The following is a 16,692-nucleotide window of genomic DNA, read 5'->3' on the forward strand; positions in this document are numbered from 1 at the left end:
ACAAAGAAACAAAAAAGAAAAACGTGAATCGTGAATCGTGGAAAGTGTCGAAGAAATTTCGAATGCAACAACGACAAACTAAAATTATTAGCGACATTTTAGTTTTTCGATTTTTCATTTATATATATATTTTCGTTTTTCTACATCTTTTTTATTTTTTGGCTTATTGTGGGAAATGTGATGTGGCGGGAATCGCAGTTGGAGTTTCGAGTTGGCCGCAGGTCGTCCGCCAAAACAAGTCGCAGATGAAGATGAAGGTACAAACTGAAACAACAGCAGCAACAAAAGTAACAACAACAACAACAAATAGCAACCACAACAACTCTTATGTTGTGATGATGATCGTTAGCGTCCAACGACTTTGGGGATCGTTAGCGATCATGAAGAAGACGAAGTTGCCGATAATGATGTTGGTCCGACGAAGTCACTGAAACCAAAACACTCAGCATGACTGCGAGAGGAGCGTTGGTAGCTGAAGGGTGGTGTGTGAGCGGTAGGGGTAGGGGGGCACTACTGTACAGTGAAGACGCCGCAGCGCAGCAAACGTTGGCGTTGATGCCAGCTCTTGGAGGAGTATAAAGAGGGCCTGCGTGGCATTTGGAATGCATTCAGTCGCTGGCTCCCCACTCGAAAGCAACTAAATTTACCTTATAATTTAATTTTAACTTCTCTCCCCCACACATTACACCACAATACTCAGTGCTATGAACTCCTTCTCAGTGGTAAGTAGCAAACAAATAGATGAGCCTATATGGATTAACATGTTGGATAACCCCTCTTTTTGGATTACTCTCCGTCTCTGTCTCCGTCATCTACAGTTCTTAGTGTTTGCTCTGGCTGCTCTGGTCGCTGCTGAGCCACCATCGGGCTACAATTATAACCGCAATGGAGGCGGCGGCGGCGGTGGTGGCGGTGGATTTGGCGGTGGCTTTGGCGGCGGCTCCTCGTTCGGCGGTGGCGGCGGTGGGTTCCAGGCCGTTAGCGGTGGCTTCCAGACATCGGAGGGACAAAATGTTGATCCTCAGCTGCTGGAGCAGGTGCGTCAGATTCTGTTGAATGAGGAGAGCAAACAGGGCGGCGGCGGTGGTGGTGGTGGTGGCGGCGGCGGCGGTGGTGGCTATCCAAGTGGACCATCAACCAGCTACGGCCCACCATCGACCAGCTATGGTGCGCCTGGCAACGGAGGTGGCGGTCGTGTTGTTGGCATCGATCTTGAGGGTGTCCGACAGGCCATTCAGGTGGCTCAGTTCGCCCAGCAGAGCACACAGGCTGGCGGCGGCGGCGGTGGCTATCCAAGTGCCCCATCTGGCTCATACGGTGCTCCCTCAAGGCCCAGCGGCAGCTACGGTGCGCCCTTCTAAGCCAAACTGATTCAAGCATACCCAAACACAACAAAATTTCGCTGCCAAAAATGAATACCGACGGAAAGGACGAGATTTATCGACACAGCCCGACCTTAACAACATTACCAACAACAACAACAATATACGGAATTATGGGTACAACAACAACCACAACAACAACAACAACATGATCACCAGAACATCATTTGAACTTGCCACAAAAGTTCGAGCGCGCCACGCCCCCCGATCCATATTGACAAATGCTGAGTGAAAACGTAGTTCGACAACGAGTTGTCGAGTGGAATGAACCGTTACATTCTGCTCCTCAAACTGATCCTCTCTCACCTCTATCCAGACCCAGGAAGATCCAGTTCCAAAACTCAGTGACTGTAATTTCTCTCTAATCTCTCAAAACTCTATTCTATTCAAACTCAAAATGCAATTTCGCCCGGCTTTTGAGTTACCCGAATTTGGGGCGAAATTCGTTTTTGCTTTTTGTAAATAGTTTTCCAACACAACAACAAAAACAAGCAAAACAAAAGAAAACACCCCAAAACAGTGTTATAACGCATTATTAGCATGTAAGTGTTTTTATTTTTATGAAACAAACAAAGAAACAACAAAAAAAAATATGAAAATAATAAAAAAAATAGTAAATTTTGTCACCGTTAAATAACAATGATTTTTCATTTGCAAACAAATATTGGGAAACAATGGGCAACAAAATCTGAATGCGTCTTGTCACTATTTATGATAAGAATCTTTAATAAAAAAAATCTTTAAAGTGGTTTAAAATTGGTGTACTTTAAAGAAAGAAAATTTTAAAAATCTTTCAAAAGTTGTTTAAGACTTGACTTACAATTTTTTTTTAATATTTAAAATATTTTGTTTGACATTTTCAGACTTGCAACATAAAACAACATTCTAAAATGGTTCAGATTGAAGGTGATAAAAAACAAGAAGAAGACAAACAAATCGAGTTCACACAGATATTACGTGATCACATATTGGACTTGAAATAATCCTTTCACTTTTTGTTGGAAGACGCAACCAGATTGCAGTAGCCATGACTTGTAGAGCACTCATCAAGTATCCAAAATCGAGACGAGACGAGACGAGACAAGTGCTCAGGTCTAAAGATGACGCGACGTTCATTACTCTGCGATTTCATCAGCTGCAACAGAGATCAAAGAGGGAACGAGGAGAAGGGGGAAATGGAGGGGTCTCTGACCATAAACAATTACCAACTGCGGGCCACTTAACCAACATTTTCAGCATCATTAACATTTTTTCAATTGGTTGCAACTCCGCGTATGGCAACATCGTCAGATGCGTCCAAAAGTTGAAGTTTTGACATCGTCAATTATGTCACAACCAATAATTATCTCTATTTAAATAAATGACTTAGAACACGCATGCAAGAAACATAATTACATCTTAATGTTCCTTTTATAGTGACATGCTACAATATTGTGAAGAAACACACAAAAACGTCATCAATTCAAAAATGATTTTATTTTGAACGCAAAGTAAATATAAATAACGATCATGTATTTAAACTTAAATCGACCAAAAAATTTCAATTATTCCATACCCTCCCCTGGACCCTTTAACAAAAACTTCAAACTGTCATTACTTTGTCAAATATAAACCAATTTCAATTTGATTATTATTTGGCTTTAATTTTGATTCTGCATCAAAATTGGAAAAGTCAATATTTTTCCATCACTATCAATTTTTTTCATACTTTCCTCGTGACACTACTTTCATACTTCAAACTGTCATAACTTTGTCAAATCTTAACCGATTTTCATGCGAAATATAATTTTGATCATTATTTGGGCTCTATTTCGATTCTGCATCAAAATATAAAAAGTTAATTTTTTTTCCATCACTGACCATTTTTCTATACTTTCCCCCCTCACTTTTCCATACTTTCCCCTTGACACTTTTTCAAAAACTTCAAATTGTCATAATTTTGTCAAATCTTAACAGATTTTCACGCGAAATATCATTTTGATCATTATTTGGTCTCTATTTCGATTCTGCATCAAAATATAAAAAGTTTATTTTTTTCCATCACTGACCATTTTTCTATACTTTCCTAATATCACTTTTCCATACTTTCCCCTTGACACTTTTTCAAAAACTTCAAATTCTCATAATTTTGTCAAATCTTAACCGATTTTCACGCGGAATATCATTTTGATCATTATTTGGTCTCTATTTCGATTCTGCATCAAAATATAAAAAGTTAATTTTTTCCATCACTGACCATTTTTCTATACTTTTCTAATATCACTTTTCCATACTTTCCTTGACACTTTTCAAAATTTCAAATTGTCATAATTTTGTCAAATCTTAACCGATATTCACGCGGAATACCATTTTGATCTTTATTTGGTCTCTATTTCGATTCTGCATCAAAATATAAAAAGTAAATTTTTTTCCATCACTAACCATTTTGCTATACTTTCCTCCTATCACTTTTCCATACTTTCCCCTTGACACTTTTTCAAAAACTTCAAATTCTCATAATTTTGTCAAATCTTAACCGATTTTCATGCGGAATATCATTTTGATCATTATTTGGGCTCTATTTCGATTCTGCATCAAAATATAAAAAGCTAATTTTTTTCCATCACTGACCATTTTTCTATACTTTTCTAATATCACTTTTCCATACTTTCCCCTTGACACTTTTTCAAAAACTTCAAATTCTCATAATTTTGTCAAATCTTAACCGATTTTCACGCGGAATATCATTTTGATCATTATTTGGTCTCTATTTCGATTCTGCATCAAAATATAACAAGTTAATTTTTTTCCATCACTGACCATTTTTCTATACTTTCCTAATATCACTTTTCCATACTTTCCCCTTGACACTTTTTCAAAAACTTCAAATTCTCATAATTTTGTCAAATCTTAACCGATTTTCACGCGGAATATCATTTTGATCATTATTTGGTCTCTATTTCGATTCTGCATCAAAATATAAAAAGTTAATTTTTTTCCATCACTGACCATTTTTCTATACTTTTCTAATATCACTTTTCCATACTTTCCCTTGACACTTTTTCAAAAATTTCAAATTGTCATAATTTTGTCAAATCTTAACCGATATTCACGCGGAATACCATTTTGATCTTTATTTGGTCTCTATTTCGATTCTGCATCAAAATATAAAAAGTTAATTTTTTTCCATCACTAACCATTTTGCTATACTTTCCTCCTATCAGTTTTCCATACTTTCCCCTTGACACTTTTCAAAAACTTCAAATTGTCATAACTTTGTCAAAGCTTAACCGATTTTCATGCGGAATATCATTTTGATCATTATTTGGGCTCTATTTCGATTCTGCATCAAAATATAAAAAGTTAATTTTTTTCCATCACTGACCATTTTTCTATACTTTCCTAATATCACTTTTCCATACTTTCCCCTTGACACTTTTTCAAAAACTTCAAATTGTCATAATTTTGTCAAATCTTAGCCGATTTTCACGCGGAATATCATTTTGATCATTATTTGGTCTCTATTTCGATTCTGCATCAAAATATAAAAAGTTAATTTTTTTCCATCACTGACCATTTTTCTATACTTTTCTAATATCACTTTTCCATACTTTCCCTTGACACTTTTTCCAAAATTTCAAATTGTCATAATTTTGTCAAATCTTAACCGATATTCACGCGGAATACCATTTTGATCTTTATTTGGTCTCTATTTCGATTCTGCATCAAAATATAAAAAGTTAATTTTTTTCCATCACTAACCATTTTGCTATACTTTCCTCCTATCAGTTTTCCATACTTTCCCCTTAACACTTTTCAAAAACTTCAAATTGTCATAATTTTGTCAAATCTTAGCCGATTTTCACGCGGAATATCATTTTGATCATTATTTGGTCTCTATTTCGATTCTGCATCAAAATATAAAAAGTTAATTTTTTTCCATCACTGACCATTTTTCTATACTTTTCTAATATCACTTTTCCATACTTTCCCTTGACACTTTTTCAAAAATTTCAACTTGTCATAATTTTGTCAAATCTTAACCGATTTTCACGCGGAATATCATTTTGATCATTATTTGGTCTCTATTTCGATTCTGCATCAAAATATAAAAAGTTAATTTTTTTCCATCACTGACCATTTTTCTATACTTTTCTAATATCACTTTTCCATACTTTCCCTTGACACTTTTTCAAAAATTTCAAATTGTCATAATTTTGTCAAATCTTAACCGATATTCACGCGGAATACCATTTTGATCTTTATTTGGTCTCTATTTCGATTCTGCATCAAAATATAAAAAGTTAATTTTTTTCCATCACTAACCATTTTGCTATACTTTCCTCCTATCAGTTTTCCATACTTTCCCCTTAACACTTTTCAAAAACTTCAAATTGTCATAACTTTGTCAAATCTTAACCGATTTTCATGCGGAATATCATTTTGATCATTATTTGGGCTCTATTTCGATTCTGCATCAAAATATAAAAAGTTAATTTTTTTCCATCACTGACCATTTTTCTATACTTTCCTAATATCACTTTTCCATACTTTCCCCTTGACACTTTTTCAAAAACTTCAAATTCTCATAATTTTGTCAAATCTTAACCGATTTTCACGCGGAATATCATTTTGATCATTATTTGGGCTCTTTTTCGATTCTGCATCAATATATAAAAAGTTAATTTTTTTTTCCATCACTGACCATTTTTCTATACTTTCCTAATATCACTTTTCCATACTTTCCCCTTGACACTTTTTCAAAAATTTCAAATGGTCATAATTTTGTCAAATCTTAACCGATTTTCACGCGGAATATCATTTTGATCATTATTTGGTCTCTATTTCGATTCTGCATCAAAATATAATAAGTTAATTTTTTTTCATCACTGACCAGTTTTGTATACTTTTCTCCTATCACTTTTCCATACTTTCCCCTTGACACTTTTTCAAATATTTCAAATTGTCATAATTTTGTCAAATCTTAACCGATTTTCACGCGGAATATCATTTTGATCATTATTTGGGCTCTATTTCGATTCTGCATCAAAATATAAAAAGTTAATTTTTTTCCATCACTGACCATTTTTCTATACTTTCCTAATATCACTTTTCCATACTTTCCCCTTGACACTTTATCCAAATCTTCGAAATGTCATAAGTTTGTCAAATCATAGCCGATTTTCATGAAAAATTTAATTTTGATCATTATTTGGCCTCTATTTGAATTCTGCATTAAAAATGGAAAAGTACATCTTATTCCATCACTGTGCATTTTTTATAAGCTGCTCAGAATTATTTATCATTGAAAAAAAGGTACTATGTGATTTTTACCTTGCCATCCTCGATAATCACATTCAGTTTTCTGTACATATTGTTTATAATCTAAATATAGTAGTTGAAGAAACTTTGCCATCTTAGTGTGACTTGCGATTACAAGAAGAATGAATGAGTTTTTCTGATAAGCAAAGTCGAAAGTCATCATTGTCACTGTCAACAGTTATCAGACGGAGTCCTCGGGTTAGTTCAGAGATTGGTAGTTATATAAATTATTAAAGGCAGATCATTAAGATAGGAACTTTTATGTGTCGATAACAAGATATCTAAGAATTTCTACAGCTTTGAAGAGCTTATATAAACGCAAGTCTGCGCCCTTAAACTGCTCAGTTGTGATTTAACTTTTTCGTAGTTTAGTTTTGTAATTATTTTTCGGAATGTCGGGTACTGTTAACGCCACGGCACAGGCCATGGCCGATCAGTTTACGTTTCAAACCACGGACTATATGGTTTTTGCCTTTATGCTTAGCATATCGGCGGGCATTGGGGTCTACTTTGGATTCTTCGACAAAAGTGCCGACACCACCGAGGAGTATCTGATGGGTGGTAAACGTATGAAGACTCTTCCGATTGCCATATCCCTGGTGGCCAGTCAACTCTCGGCCATCTCCATAATTAGCGTTCCGGCGGAGATGTATGCCTATGGCATCAATTGGTATATGTGTGTTATCACTATTGTTTTGGTCGTTCCGATACTTAACTATATAATAATACCGGTGTTCTACAACAATAATATAACAAACTGTTATGAGGTGTGAAAACAATTCAAATGAATTTACTCTTTATATTATCGGTATAAACTACACGCAACTATTTTTGGATTACAGTATCTGGAATTAAGATTTAATCGTGCCACTCGTAAACTCCAAACCTTAATTTTTGTGGTAACATTCATCTTCATGCTGCCCATTTACATATTTCTGCCGTCCCTGGCATTTGCACAAGGTGAGTCTATATAGAGAATTTCAAAATAATCTTCTGACTGGTTTGAGGTCTGCGCCACTTAGAAAACATATTCTACAATTAAAAAGTTCACTATAAACAACATTTCGAATTGTATTACACTCAATTTGTAATTTTTAAAATACTTAATCTTTTATTATTTATCCTAAGTTATGAACTTTAATCTTATATTTTTATTCTAAATCTAACCTTTTTATGTATATTATGTTATGTTTATTTTCATCCCACCTCTTATTAATAGTTACCGGGTTCAATGTGCATATCATCAATACGGTCGTTTGCGGCATTTGCGTTTTCTACACAATGATTGTAAGATCAGCTCTAAAGATTTTAAGACTTATAGATATATTTATAAACTTATACTTGTATTATTATTAGGGTGGCATTAAGGCCGTCGTGTGGACAGATGTGGTACAGGCAGGAGTTATGGTTTTTTCTGTAGTGCTGGTGGGAATCTTGGGCACAATTCGATTGGGCGGACTTGGCGAAGTATTGCACATTGCGGATGAGGGCGGACGTCTGGATTTCAAGTAAGTTTTCATATCATATGCTTAAGATATGTTATCATATTATGCTTGGAGAATTATAATTCATACCCTTTTGGAGAACTCACTTGGTAGAAAATTAAGCACACCAATTTTTGCTGTACAATCCTTTTATCCATTATTACTATTAATTTTATAACCTTTATTTACAGCTACACCTTTGATCTGTCTTCCCGTGCAACATTCTGGAATGTATTTGGTTCGGCAATAGTCACATGGTCTGGTTATGTGGGTCTTAATCAGAGCTGTGTTCAACGCATCGTTTCACTTCCATCATTGGCACATGCCAAAAGGTACGACATGAATATGGCTATTTAGAAATTATTTAGCGCTTAAATTAAAGTTTGAAAGTAATATAATAACATAAAAAATTTAACATATTTCTGAAAAAATAAAAAAGTTAATTTTAATTAAGGTCTTGGGGTATTCAGAAATTGTTAAATTGAAAGATCATCCCAAATTCAATCAAATTTCTTTATAGATCACTGGTGTTTTTTGGCATTGGTTTCCTTCTAATCATGTCCTTCAACTGCTTTACGGGAATCGTGATGTATGCTCGCTATCATGACTGTGATCCCCTGACTCAGGGTGTGGTCAGTAAGCTGGACAAAATGATGCCCTATTTCGTGCAGGATATAATGGGTCACCTCACTGGAATGCCCGGAATCTTCATCTCGTGCGTCTTTAGTGCTGCTCTCAGCACACTCTCAGCCAGCATCAATTCCTTAAGTGGAATTGTTTACTTTGACTATATCAAACCCCATATTAATCATACGGAACACAAGGCCAATGTCATTATGAAACTATTTGTCTTCTTTTCCGGCATCTATTGCATCTTTGGTGGCATTGTTGTGGAAAAGTTTAGTTCCATTTTACAAATGGTGTATTCTATTGCTGGCATAAGTTTTGGCTCAGTTACTGGGGTATTTCTGCTTGGCATGCTGGTTCCCAGAGCACATGGCAGAGTGAGTATTCTTTTTATACGATACCGAAGTCAAGGCGTACAAAAGAACATCTATTTCCGTTCCAGGCTGCATTTTGGAGCATAATTGTGAGCATTGCTTGCTTGACTTACATTGTCATTGGCAGTTGGGGCAGGAATCGTTATGACTTTATGCCAACATCCACCGACAATTGTCCGGGTCTGAATGACACAGGAATATCCACTACATCCTCCTTAATTTCTCTACTAAATACAACAACATCAACGGCAGCCACAATCCAGACTACACCATTAATAGAGAAAGAATGGAACATTTTGGACATGTCCTTTAATTGGTATACAGTTATTGGCTTTCTTATCACTAGTCTGGTGGGTTTTTCACTCAGTTTTGTGTTGGAACCCGCGTCAGATGCCAAATTTGATCCAAAACTCTTATCGCCAGTGATAAAGTCATTTATAAAATACGAGTTGACGCCAGCGGAGGAACTTGTCGAGCTCAATGTAAACAAACAAACAGAAAAAATCAAGGAATAAGCTTACCTTAAAATCTAGAGTGTTATAAACTATATTAGTATTACAACATAGTTACCTTAAACATCCAGCATAAACTCATAATAAAACAAATAGAGACCAAAAATAAATGTTATCTATATTTTTTGGCAAACATGGAGCTTAATGGCATTATACTTCAATTTCGAGTGGATATGAAACAAGTAAAGATAACAACATTGCATAGAAATAACAAAATATTCAAGTCATCTTTCAAACTCCATTATCAAATAGTAGTTAAATCCCTTAACGACTTGACCTACGATTTTTATTGGAAGTGTCAATAAAATTTTTAGAATTTTTCTAATGTTGAAATGTAATTCCATTCAAAAAAATGCTCTTGGAACTTAACTTTTATCTTATGTTTAATCAAAATCTTTTTTATCAGAGAGAACACGCTATTGACACTGAGTCTAGATAAAATCAGTTCAAAGCTCATTTTACTGAGATTATGGACAATCAGATTAATAACTGCATATACGCGCTAACAGTCATAGCGATAAATTTATTCACACATATAGTGTAATACGCCATTGATGAGTTTTGATACCGTACTGTTATTACACAAAAATATTCACTTGCATAGTTTTGAATGTAAAAGTTGTCATTTAATAAGTTATAAATATATTAAAGTTTTTATCTAAGTACTTTTGATTATCACTGTGATGCAAAATAAAGATACAGATAAGATAGTTGTAGTTGCAGATCATCATTTAAGAGTGATCCGACCCAAAATTGTCAACGAGTGCGAATTCAGCAGCCAACCGGAGTATAGCGAAATAGAGGATAATGTAAAAAGACTTTGATTACCAAGAAGAAGAATCAAGATGTCACTTAAAACACTGAATATATCCTCGGCAGGGCCACAGGCCATCGCCGAGGAGCTCAAATTTGGCACAGCGGATTATGTGGTTTTCACTGTAATGTTGTGTGCATCCGCGTTCATTGGAGTTTACTTTGGTTTCTTCGCCAAGGCAAAAAACACCACGGAGGAATATTTGCGAGGTGGCAAGAAGATGCAGACGTTACCTATAGCTATATCACTGGTGGCCAGGTGAGTTCAAACACTGTTTAATTTTCTAGATACATTACGTATACTGATTACAGTAGAGTTTTACAAATTAGAACCATTTTGTTTATTGTTAAGTTCAAGTTGTCGAAATCGTTTAGATTTCTGGAAAATTATAAGAAGTGTTAAAATAATAAAACGATTTATTTATTTAATTTTTAATATTCTCTAAATTTAAATAAACAAACTATCTTTATTTGATATTTTTTTTTTTTGTCGGTAAATCTAAATTTTGAATTTTTTAAATGTACAAGCTTTAATTTATGAGTCTCTGCAGCTCTTGCAATTTTAATATTAAGTGTGCGTAAACTCATTACAGTCAACTATCTGGAATTGCCATCATGTCCGTTCCGGCCGAAACATATTCCTTTGGCATCAACTATATCTTTATGGTCATCTCGATGATTGCAGCTGTGCCCATTTTAATATATGTTATTGTACCCGTGTTTTATGAGAACAACGTTTCCAATTGTTACGAGGCAAGAACCTTACAACTCATAATACAATTGATTTATAACTTATTTTATTACAGTATCTGGAAGCACGCTTCAGCAAACTCACAAGACAATTGATTACGGGCACATTCATAATGAACGCCTGCCTCATGTTGCCCGTGTTTATGTTTGTACCCTCTCTGGCTTTTTCACAGGGTATTCTGTTAATCAAACTATACTCAGTTAAATAGCACTAACATTTATTCTTACTCATAGTGACTGGCATGAATATTCATCAGATTAATGTGATTGTCTCATCGATCTGCGTCTTCTACACAATGCTGGGTGGCATCAAAGCGGTTGTCTGGACGGATGTGGTGCAGGGCTGCATTATGTTGCTCTCAGTGGTGTTGGTCGGCGTATTGGGCGTGATTCAGACAGGCGGCTTGGATTCTGTCATCGAGAATGCTAGCCAAGGTGGACGTTTGAGTCTAGAGTAAGTTTTCTTACTAACAAATCCTTTCTGAACATCTCTTAAGCATCTGTTTTATATTTGTAGCTTTAGATTGGATCCACGCATAAGGGCAACAGTTTGGAATACTTTCTGGGGAGGTCTCTTCATGTGGACGGGTCATGTTGGTCTGAACCAGAGCTGTGTGCAACGCATTGTCTCGCTGCCCTCTTTTGGCCAAGCTAAAAGGTAGTAGCAGTATTTATTTACTCTCCTCTCACTGTCTCGATTTTCACACTTTATTTCTTTTTTATAGAGCTCTTATCATTGCTGGTATTGGAATTGTTATTATCATGGGCGTTAACAGTTTCATAGGCATTATAATGTTTGCTCGATATTACGGATGTGATCCAATTTTGGCAGGTGTAAGTTCATCTTACTCTCTCATAGAGTGTATATCTGATATAGACTATGTTTTCTTTTATTCTATTTTGAAATTTATTCAACTTGCTTTTACTTATTTAAATTTAATTTATTTCCTCTTCTTTTTTAAAATTCTTTTTTGTAACTTTTTCTCTTTCTTTATCTTTTCTTATTTCACTTAATTATTTTTGTTCCTTTCTTCTCAATTTCTTTTATATAATATTCTAATATTTTCTTTCACAATATTTTTTTTCCAATTGTATTTCCATTTTATTTTATTTTGAGCTTTTCATTTATTTTCTTTAAGTTCATTTTATATTTTCTTTTCTTCACTATTGTTTTAATTATATTTTTTGTGTTATTCTCTTACTTCTTATTTCTATAATTTAGTATATATTCTATTTATTTTCTCTTCTTAACTATAGATGGTCAGCAAGCCAGACAAAATGATGCCCTTTTTTGTGCAGGACTTAATGGGTAATATGATTGGCATGCCGGGACTATTCATATCGTGTGTCTTTAGCGCCGCTCTCAGCACACTCTCCGCCAATCTTAACTCGTTGGCGGGTGTCATCTACTTTGACTACATTAGACCCTTCATTCGACACACGGAGGCACGTGCCAATGCCACCATGAAATTGCTCATCATCGGCATGGGAATTTACTGCATTGTTGGTGGATTTGCTGTTCAGAACTTCAGTTCCATTATACAGACTGTGATTACAATAACCGGAATCAATACGGGAGCCGTTGTTGCCGTGTTCTTTCTGGGAATGCTCTATCCCCGTGCAAATAGCAAAGTCGCTGTATCAAGCTTGATATTCAGTGTGATATTCATGTTCTGCTTCATTGTGAAGGGACAAATCAAATTCAAAGAGGGTGTCGTCAAATACGATGGCTTACCGAATTCGCTGGATCATTGTGAGGCACCTCAATTTCAAGTGATTTTCAACGCACTGTAAGCATTACTTAATTCAGTATTTAAAATCTATATCAACCCTACAATTTCTACAGTCAGTTCAATAGAACAACTCCAGTAACTCAGGCACCGCCACCCGATATTCCTCCCTTGGTCACAGGTGCCTTTGAAAGTAATCGGGAGTTCTCGATATTTGAAATATCATTTTTATGGTACAAAATATTGGGTATTTTCGCGACGATCCTGTGGGCAATACCAATGAGCTATATCTTTAAGTCGGATCAGAAGGAATTCCTAGATCCTAAGCTTTTCACACCATTTATTCGAAGATTTCTGCCTTCAAATCAAGTGACGGAATTGGAAGAGATACCACTGAAGGGGGAAAATTCCAAAAATGATCTGGAGCTGAATATTGATACAACGAAATTCAATAGTAACAGCAATTGATTATTAAAGTATCCGATTATATTATTTGCCACAATTGGTAATTGTATTATAACTTTTTCTTACATTAATGTTATCGGAATAACAAAAAGTTAAAGCAAAAGCACAGATAAATTTTAAGTTTTATTAAAAAAATAAATATATTTTAACAGTTAAACATTTTCGTACATATACTTTTTGCAGATGAGAGTATAACAGAGAAGGAATGCTCATTTAATAAAAACAACAATGAAAACTCTTTTGTTGTTTACCAAATAAGAGATAAAAAATTTCACTTGTCATTCCTTGATATGCTCCATATCAAGATAAGATTAATTGACTTAATTGTTGTAACAATATCGTAAAACCGTGAGTCAGCTGTTTGATTTACGTGAGAATTTGACAAGTAAAAAGCTTTCGTGATCAAAGTTTTGATAAAACTCCCAAAAGTAGGCAAATTGCACGTTCTATTTGGTCTGGTAGATACTATCATCGACGTAAGAAAGAGGCGGGTTTATTAACATAAAAACTACATACGACAAAAGCTCTTTGAATTTACGATGCAATTTTATAGTTTTACTGCAACGTCTGACAGATATGACAGACACATACATACTGATAAGCAGCTTATCATCGCTACTTAAGTTTAAAGACAGATTGTGATGTCTATAGTATTAAGTTTGCGGTCAGCATCCACACACTCATCACACCTCTTCACGGCTGCCAATAATCAGAAGAATCAGAAGGACTCGGGGATGTCAGGAAGTACAATCCCATTGGGCAGCACTGCTCCTGCAGTCTCGGCTGGAGTCGTGGATCTAAGATTCGGACTGTCCGACTATACTGTCTTTATTGTAATGCTGAGTATCTCCGCTGCCATTGGCGTGTACTTCGGCTTCTTTGCCAAGGCCAAGAACACGACCGAGGAATATCTACGAGGTGGCAAGAAGATGCAAGCATTACCGATAGCCATATCTCTGGTATCCAGGTAGGTTGTAGATCTGACTCAGATTTAATCGGTATACACCAGTTTTATCAACAGCAGATGTCGATTTCGTCAGACTCGTTACGTGTGTTATCTGAATTTATCTTAACAGAAGCTTAACATAAATGGATTTAAGAATTTAATGTTGAGCTACTTGATAATCACTAATTAATTTATCATTACCTTCCATTTGTTTATTTGAGATGATTTAATTTATTATTATTTATATATTTTAAGTCAACTTTCCGGCGTTGCTATCATGTCTGTTCCTGCCGAAAACTATACATATGGTTTTAACTTTATATTCACCGTGCTGGCCGTGATTCCAGCTATACCCATTATTATTTACATAATTGTGCCCACATTCTATGACAATAATATTGTCAATTGCTATGAGGTGAGCCTCCATAGAGTTCTAACTATATATTTTTCACTTATCTTTTATTTGATCTAATCTCTCAGTATCTGGAGTTGCGTTTCAACAAACGCACGCGACAACTGGTGACCATGACTTTTATTTTAAATCAATTTCTGATGCTTCCGGTGTACATGTTTATACCCTCGCTGGCTTTTTCACAGGGTATGTAGTTTGATTTGAAATAGAGCGATATATATCCAAACTATTTACAGTTACTGGCGTAAATATTCATCTTATCAATGTTGTCGTCTCATCGATCTGCGTCTTCTACACAATGCTGGGTGGCATTAAGGCCGTCGTCTGGACGGATGTGGTACAAGCTGCCGTTATGCTGATTTCCGTGCTAATGGTCGGCGTATTGGGTACGATGCGAACGGGAGGACTAGGCACGGTTATAGAGTATGCTACTGAAGGCGGACGCATGAATTTTGAGTAAGTTACCATTTTTCAAGGTATTCAAACAATTCTTACCTTATGTTTCTTGATATTAAAATAGTTGAAATAAACTAACACGTTCATTAACTTTCTGTTTAAAAGTATATGCTCTCCTCATCTTTTTGTACAGTTTTGGACTGGATCCGCGTTTGCGATCCACTTTCTGGAGCAGTTTTAGCAGCGGCTTAATGCTCTGGATGGGAAAGATTTCACTTGATCAAAGTTGTGTGCAACGAATTGTCTCCTTGCCATCGTACACTCATGCTAAAAAGTAAGTGGACCACCAAGTCATATTAACTTTTACTTACTTTATTATTACTAATAAAAACAGATCTCTGCTTGTTGCGGGATTTGGCTTTCTGATCATCATGTTCTTTACTGCCTTTGCTGGCATCATAATGTTTGCTCGTTATTACGGATGCGATCCCATGCTGGCTGGCGTAAGTGTTCTATTTTTCTTACTAATAACTCTATATAAAAAGTTGATAATATCCTATTCTTAGCTGGTCAGCAAGCCGGACAAACTGATGCCCTTTTTTATACAGGATATAATGGGTAATCTGCCTGGCATGCCAGGACTGTTCATATCGTGTGTTTTTAGTGCATCCCTCAGCTCCCTTTCGGCCAGTCTCAACTCCCTCGCCGGCGTAGTTTATTTTGACTATATTAAACCCCACATTCGACATACAGAGGCTCGAGCCAATGGAGTCATGAAGTTGGTCATTGTTGGCATGGGCGCCTATTGTATTTTGGGTGGTTATCTTGTGCAGAATTTCAAGTCCATATTCCAGACCATGTGGACAATTACTGGCATCAACATGGGCGCCGTTGTGGGCATATTTCTTCTGGGAATGTTTGTGCCCCGTGTCAATGGCAAAGTGGCAATGACTAGCATTTTGTTTAGTGTGGTTGTCATGGCTTTGATCATAATAAATGGACAGTTAAACTTTAAAGCCGGTCTCGTTAAGTACGAAATATTGCCAAATTCCCTGGATCAATGCGAGGCAAGAGGTTTGCACTCAATTCTAAATGCCATGTGAGTATTCAGAATAATATGTAGATATGCAGAAATTAAACATTATTTTAAATTTTCAGTAACACTTCTTCAACTCTATTGCCAACAATCGCAGCGACAACTACAACTCCACATAATGTTACAACCGCTTTTGGCAGCAATCGAGAGTTCTCCATATATGACATATCATTCTATTGGTACAAAATACTAGGCGCTATTTTAATATTCCTCTGGGCAGTACCCATGAGCTTCGTCTGGCGAAGGGATACAAATGAAAAGCAAAATCCCAAACTATTTTCACCATTTGTGCGACGTATGTTAAATATTTCCGATCCAGTTGTGGAGCTGGAGGAATTGCCACTGAAACAAACTGAGAAAGAGAACGACGTTAAATAACCTTAATAATACGCACGGTTATCTCT

The 16,692-nt window shown here is 35.7% G+C and overlaps 4 protein-coding genes across 4 annotated transcripts; all 4 read left to right on the top strand.

Annotated features, from left to right (window-relative positions):
- The first annotated feature begins 635 nt into the window (after positions 1–635).
- On the top strand, positions 636–1,397 carry LOC117791080 (putative glycine-rich cell wall structural protein 1). Its single transcript, XM_034630729.1, has 2 exons — positions 636–722; positions 819–1,397. Exons 1-2 carry the CDS (start codon positions 705–707, stop codon positions 1,359–1,361), a joined length of 561 nt encoding a protein of 186 aa, XP_034486620.1. The 5' UTR covers positions 636–704; the 3' UTR covers positions 1,362–1,397.
- A 5,645-nt stretch (positions 1,398–7,042) lies between these two features.
- On the top strand, positions 7,043–9,783 carry LOC117790473 (sodium-coupled monocarboxylate transporter 2). The gene is made up of 7 exons (XM_034629928.1): positions 7,043–7,450; positions 7,526–7,643; positions 7,903–7,970; positions 8,040–8,191; positions 8,359–8,499; positions 8,688–9,171; positions 9,237–9,783. The coding sequence occupies exons 1-7, from the start codon at positions 7,076–7,078 to the stop codon at positions 9,681–9,683; spliced, it is 1,785 nt and encodes a 594-aa protein (XP_034485819.1). The 5' UTR covers positions 7,043–7,075; the 3' UTR covers positions 9,684–9,783.
- A 615-nt stretch (positions 9,784–10,398) lies between these two features.
- LOC117789423 (sodium-coupled monocarboxylate transporter 2-like) lies at positions 10,399–13,472 on the top strand. The gene is made up of 8 exons (XM_034628445.1): positions 10,399–10,752; positions 11,087–11,246; positions 11,300–11,417; positions 11,478–11,697; positions 11,761–11,901; positions 11,969–12,077; positions 12,501–13,033; positions 13,090–13,472. The coding sequence occupies exons 1-8, from the start codon at positions 10,526–10,528 to the stop codon at positions 13,439–13,441; spliced, it is 1,860 nt and encodes a 619-aa protein (XP_034484336.1). The 5' UTR covers positions 10,399–10,525; the 3' UTR covers positions 13,442–13,472.
- A 620-nt stretch (positions 13,473–14,092) lies between these two features.
- LOC117789424 (sodium-coupled monocarboxylate transporter 2-like) lies at positions 14,093–16,687 on the top strand. Its single transcript, XM_034628447.1, has 8 exons — positions 14,093–14,405; positions 14,640–14,799; positions 14,865–14,982; positions 15,033–15,252; positions 15,386–15,526; positions 15,587–15,695; positions 15,759–16,291; positions 16,351–16,687. The coding sequence occupies exons 1-8, from the start codon at positions 14,173–14,175 to the stop codon at positions 16,664–16,666; spliced, it is 1,830 nt and encodes a 609-aa protein (XP_034484338.1). The 5' UTR covers positions 14,093–14,172; the 3' UTR covers positions 16,667–16,687.
- Positions 16,688–16,692: the final 5 nt, after the last annotated feature.

Source organism: Drosophila innubila, assembly GCF_004354385.1.
Source record: "Drosophila innubila isolate TH190305 chromosome 3R unlocalized genomic scaffold, UK_Dinn_1.0 2_E_3R, whole genome shotgun sequence".
NCBI classification, from domain to species: Eukaryota; Metazoa; Arthropoda; class Insecta; order Diptera; family Drosophilidae; genus Drosophila; species Drosophila innubila.

What these genes read in the sequence shown, in the direction of transcription:
- LOC117789424 (XM_034628447.1), top strand. Translation starts at nt 14,173, where the DNA reads ATGTCAGGAAGTACAATCCCATTGGGCAGCACTGCTCCTGCAGTCTCG. An exon ending in ATATTGTCAATTGCTATGAG is followed by an intron (nt 14,800 to 14,864) that starts GTGAGCCTCCAT and finishes CTAATCTCTCAG; the next exon opens with TATCTGGAGTTGCGTTTCAA. An exon ending in GGCGGACGCATGAATTTTGA is followed by an intron (nt 15,253 to 15,385) that starts GTAAGTTACCAT and finishes CTTTTTGTACAG; the next exon opens with TTTTGGACTGGATCCGCGTT.
- LOC117790473 (XM_034629928.1), top strand. Translation starts at nt 7,076, where the DNA reads ATGTCGGGTACTGTTAACGCCACGGCACAGGCCATGGCCGATCAGTTT. An exon ending in GTCCCTGGCATTTGCACAAG is followed by an intron (nt 7,644 to 7,902) that starts GTGAGTCTATAT and finishes TCTTATTAATAG; the next exon opens with TTACCGGGTTCAATGTGCAT. An exon ending in GGCGGACGTCTGGATTTCAA is followed by an intron (nt 8,192 to 8,358) that starts GTAAGTTTTCAT and finishes CTTTATTTACAG; the next exon opens with CTACACCTTTGATCTGTCTT.
- LOC117789423 (XM_034628445.1), top strand. Translation starts at nt 10,526, where the DNA reads ATGTCACTTAAAACACTGAATATATCCTCGGCAGGGCCACAGGCCATC. An exon ending in GCTATATCACTGGTGGCCAG is followed by an intron (nt 10,753 to 11,086) that starts GTGAGTTCAAAC and finishes AACTCATTACAG; the next exon opens with TCAACTATCTGGAATTGCCA. An exon ending in CTCTCTGGCTTTTTCACAGG is followed by an intron (nt 11,418 to 11,477) that starts GTATTCTGTTAA and finishes TCTTACTCATAG; the next exon opens with TGACTGGCATGAATATTCAT.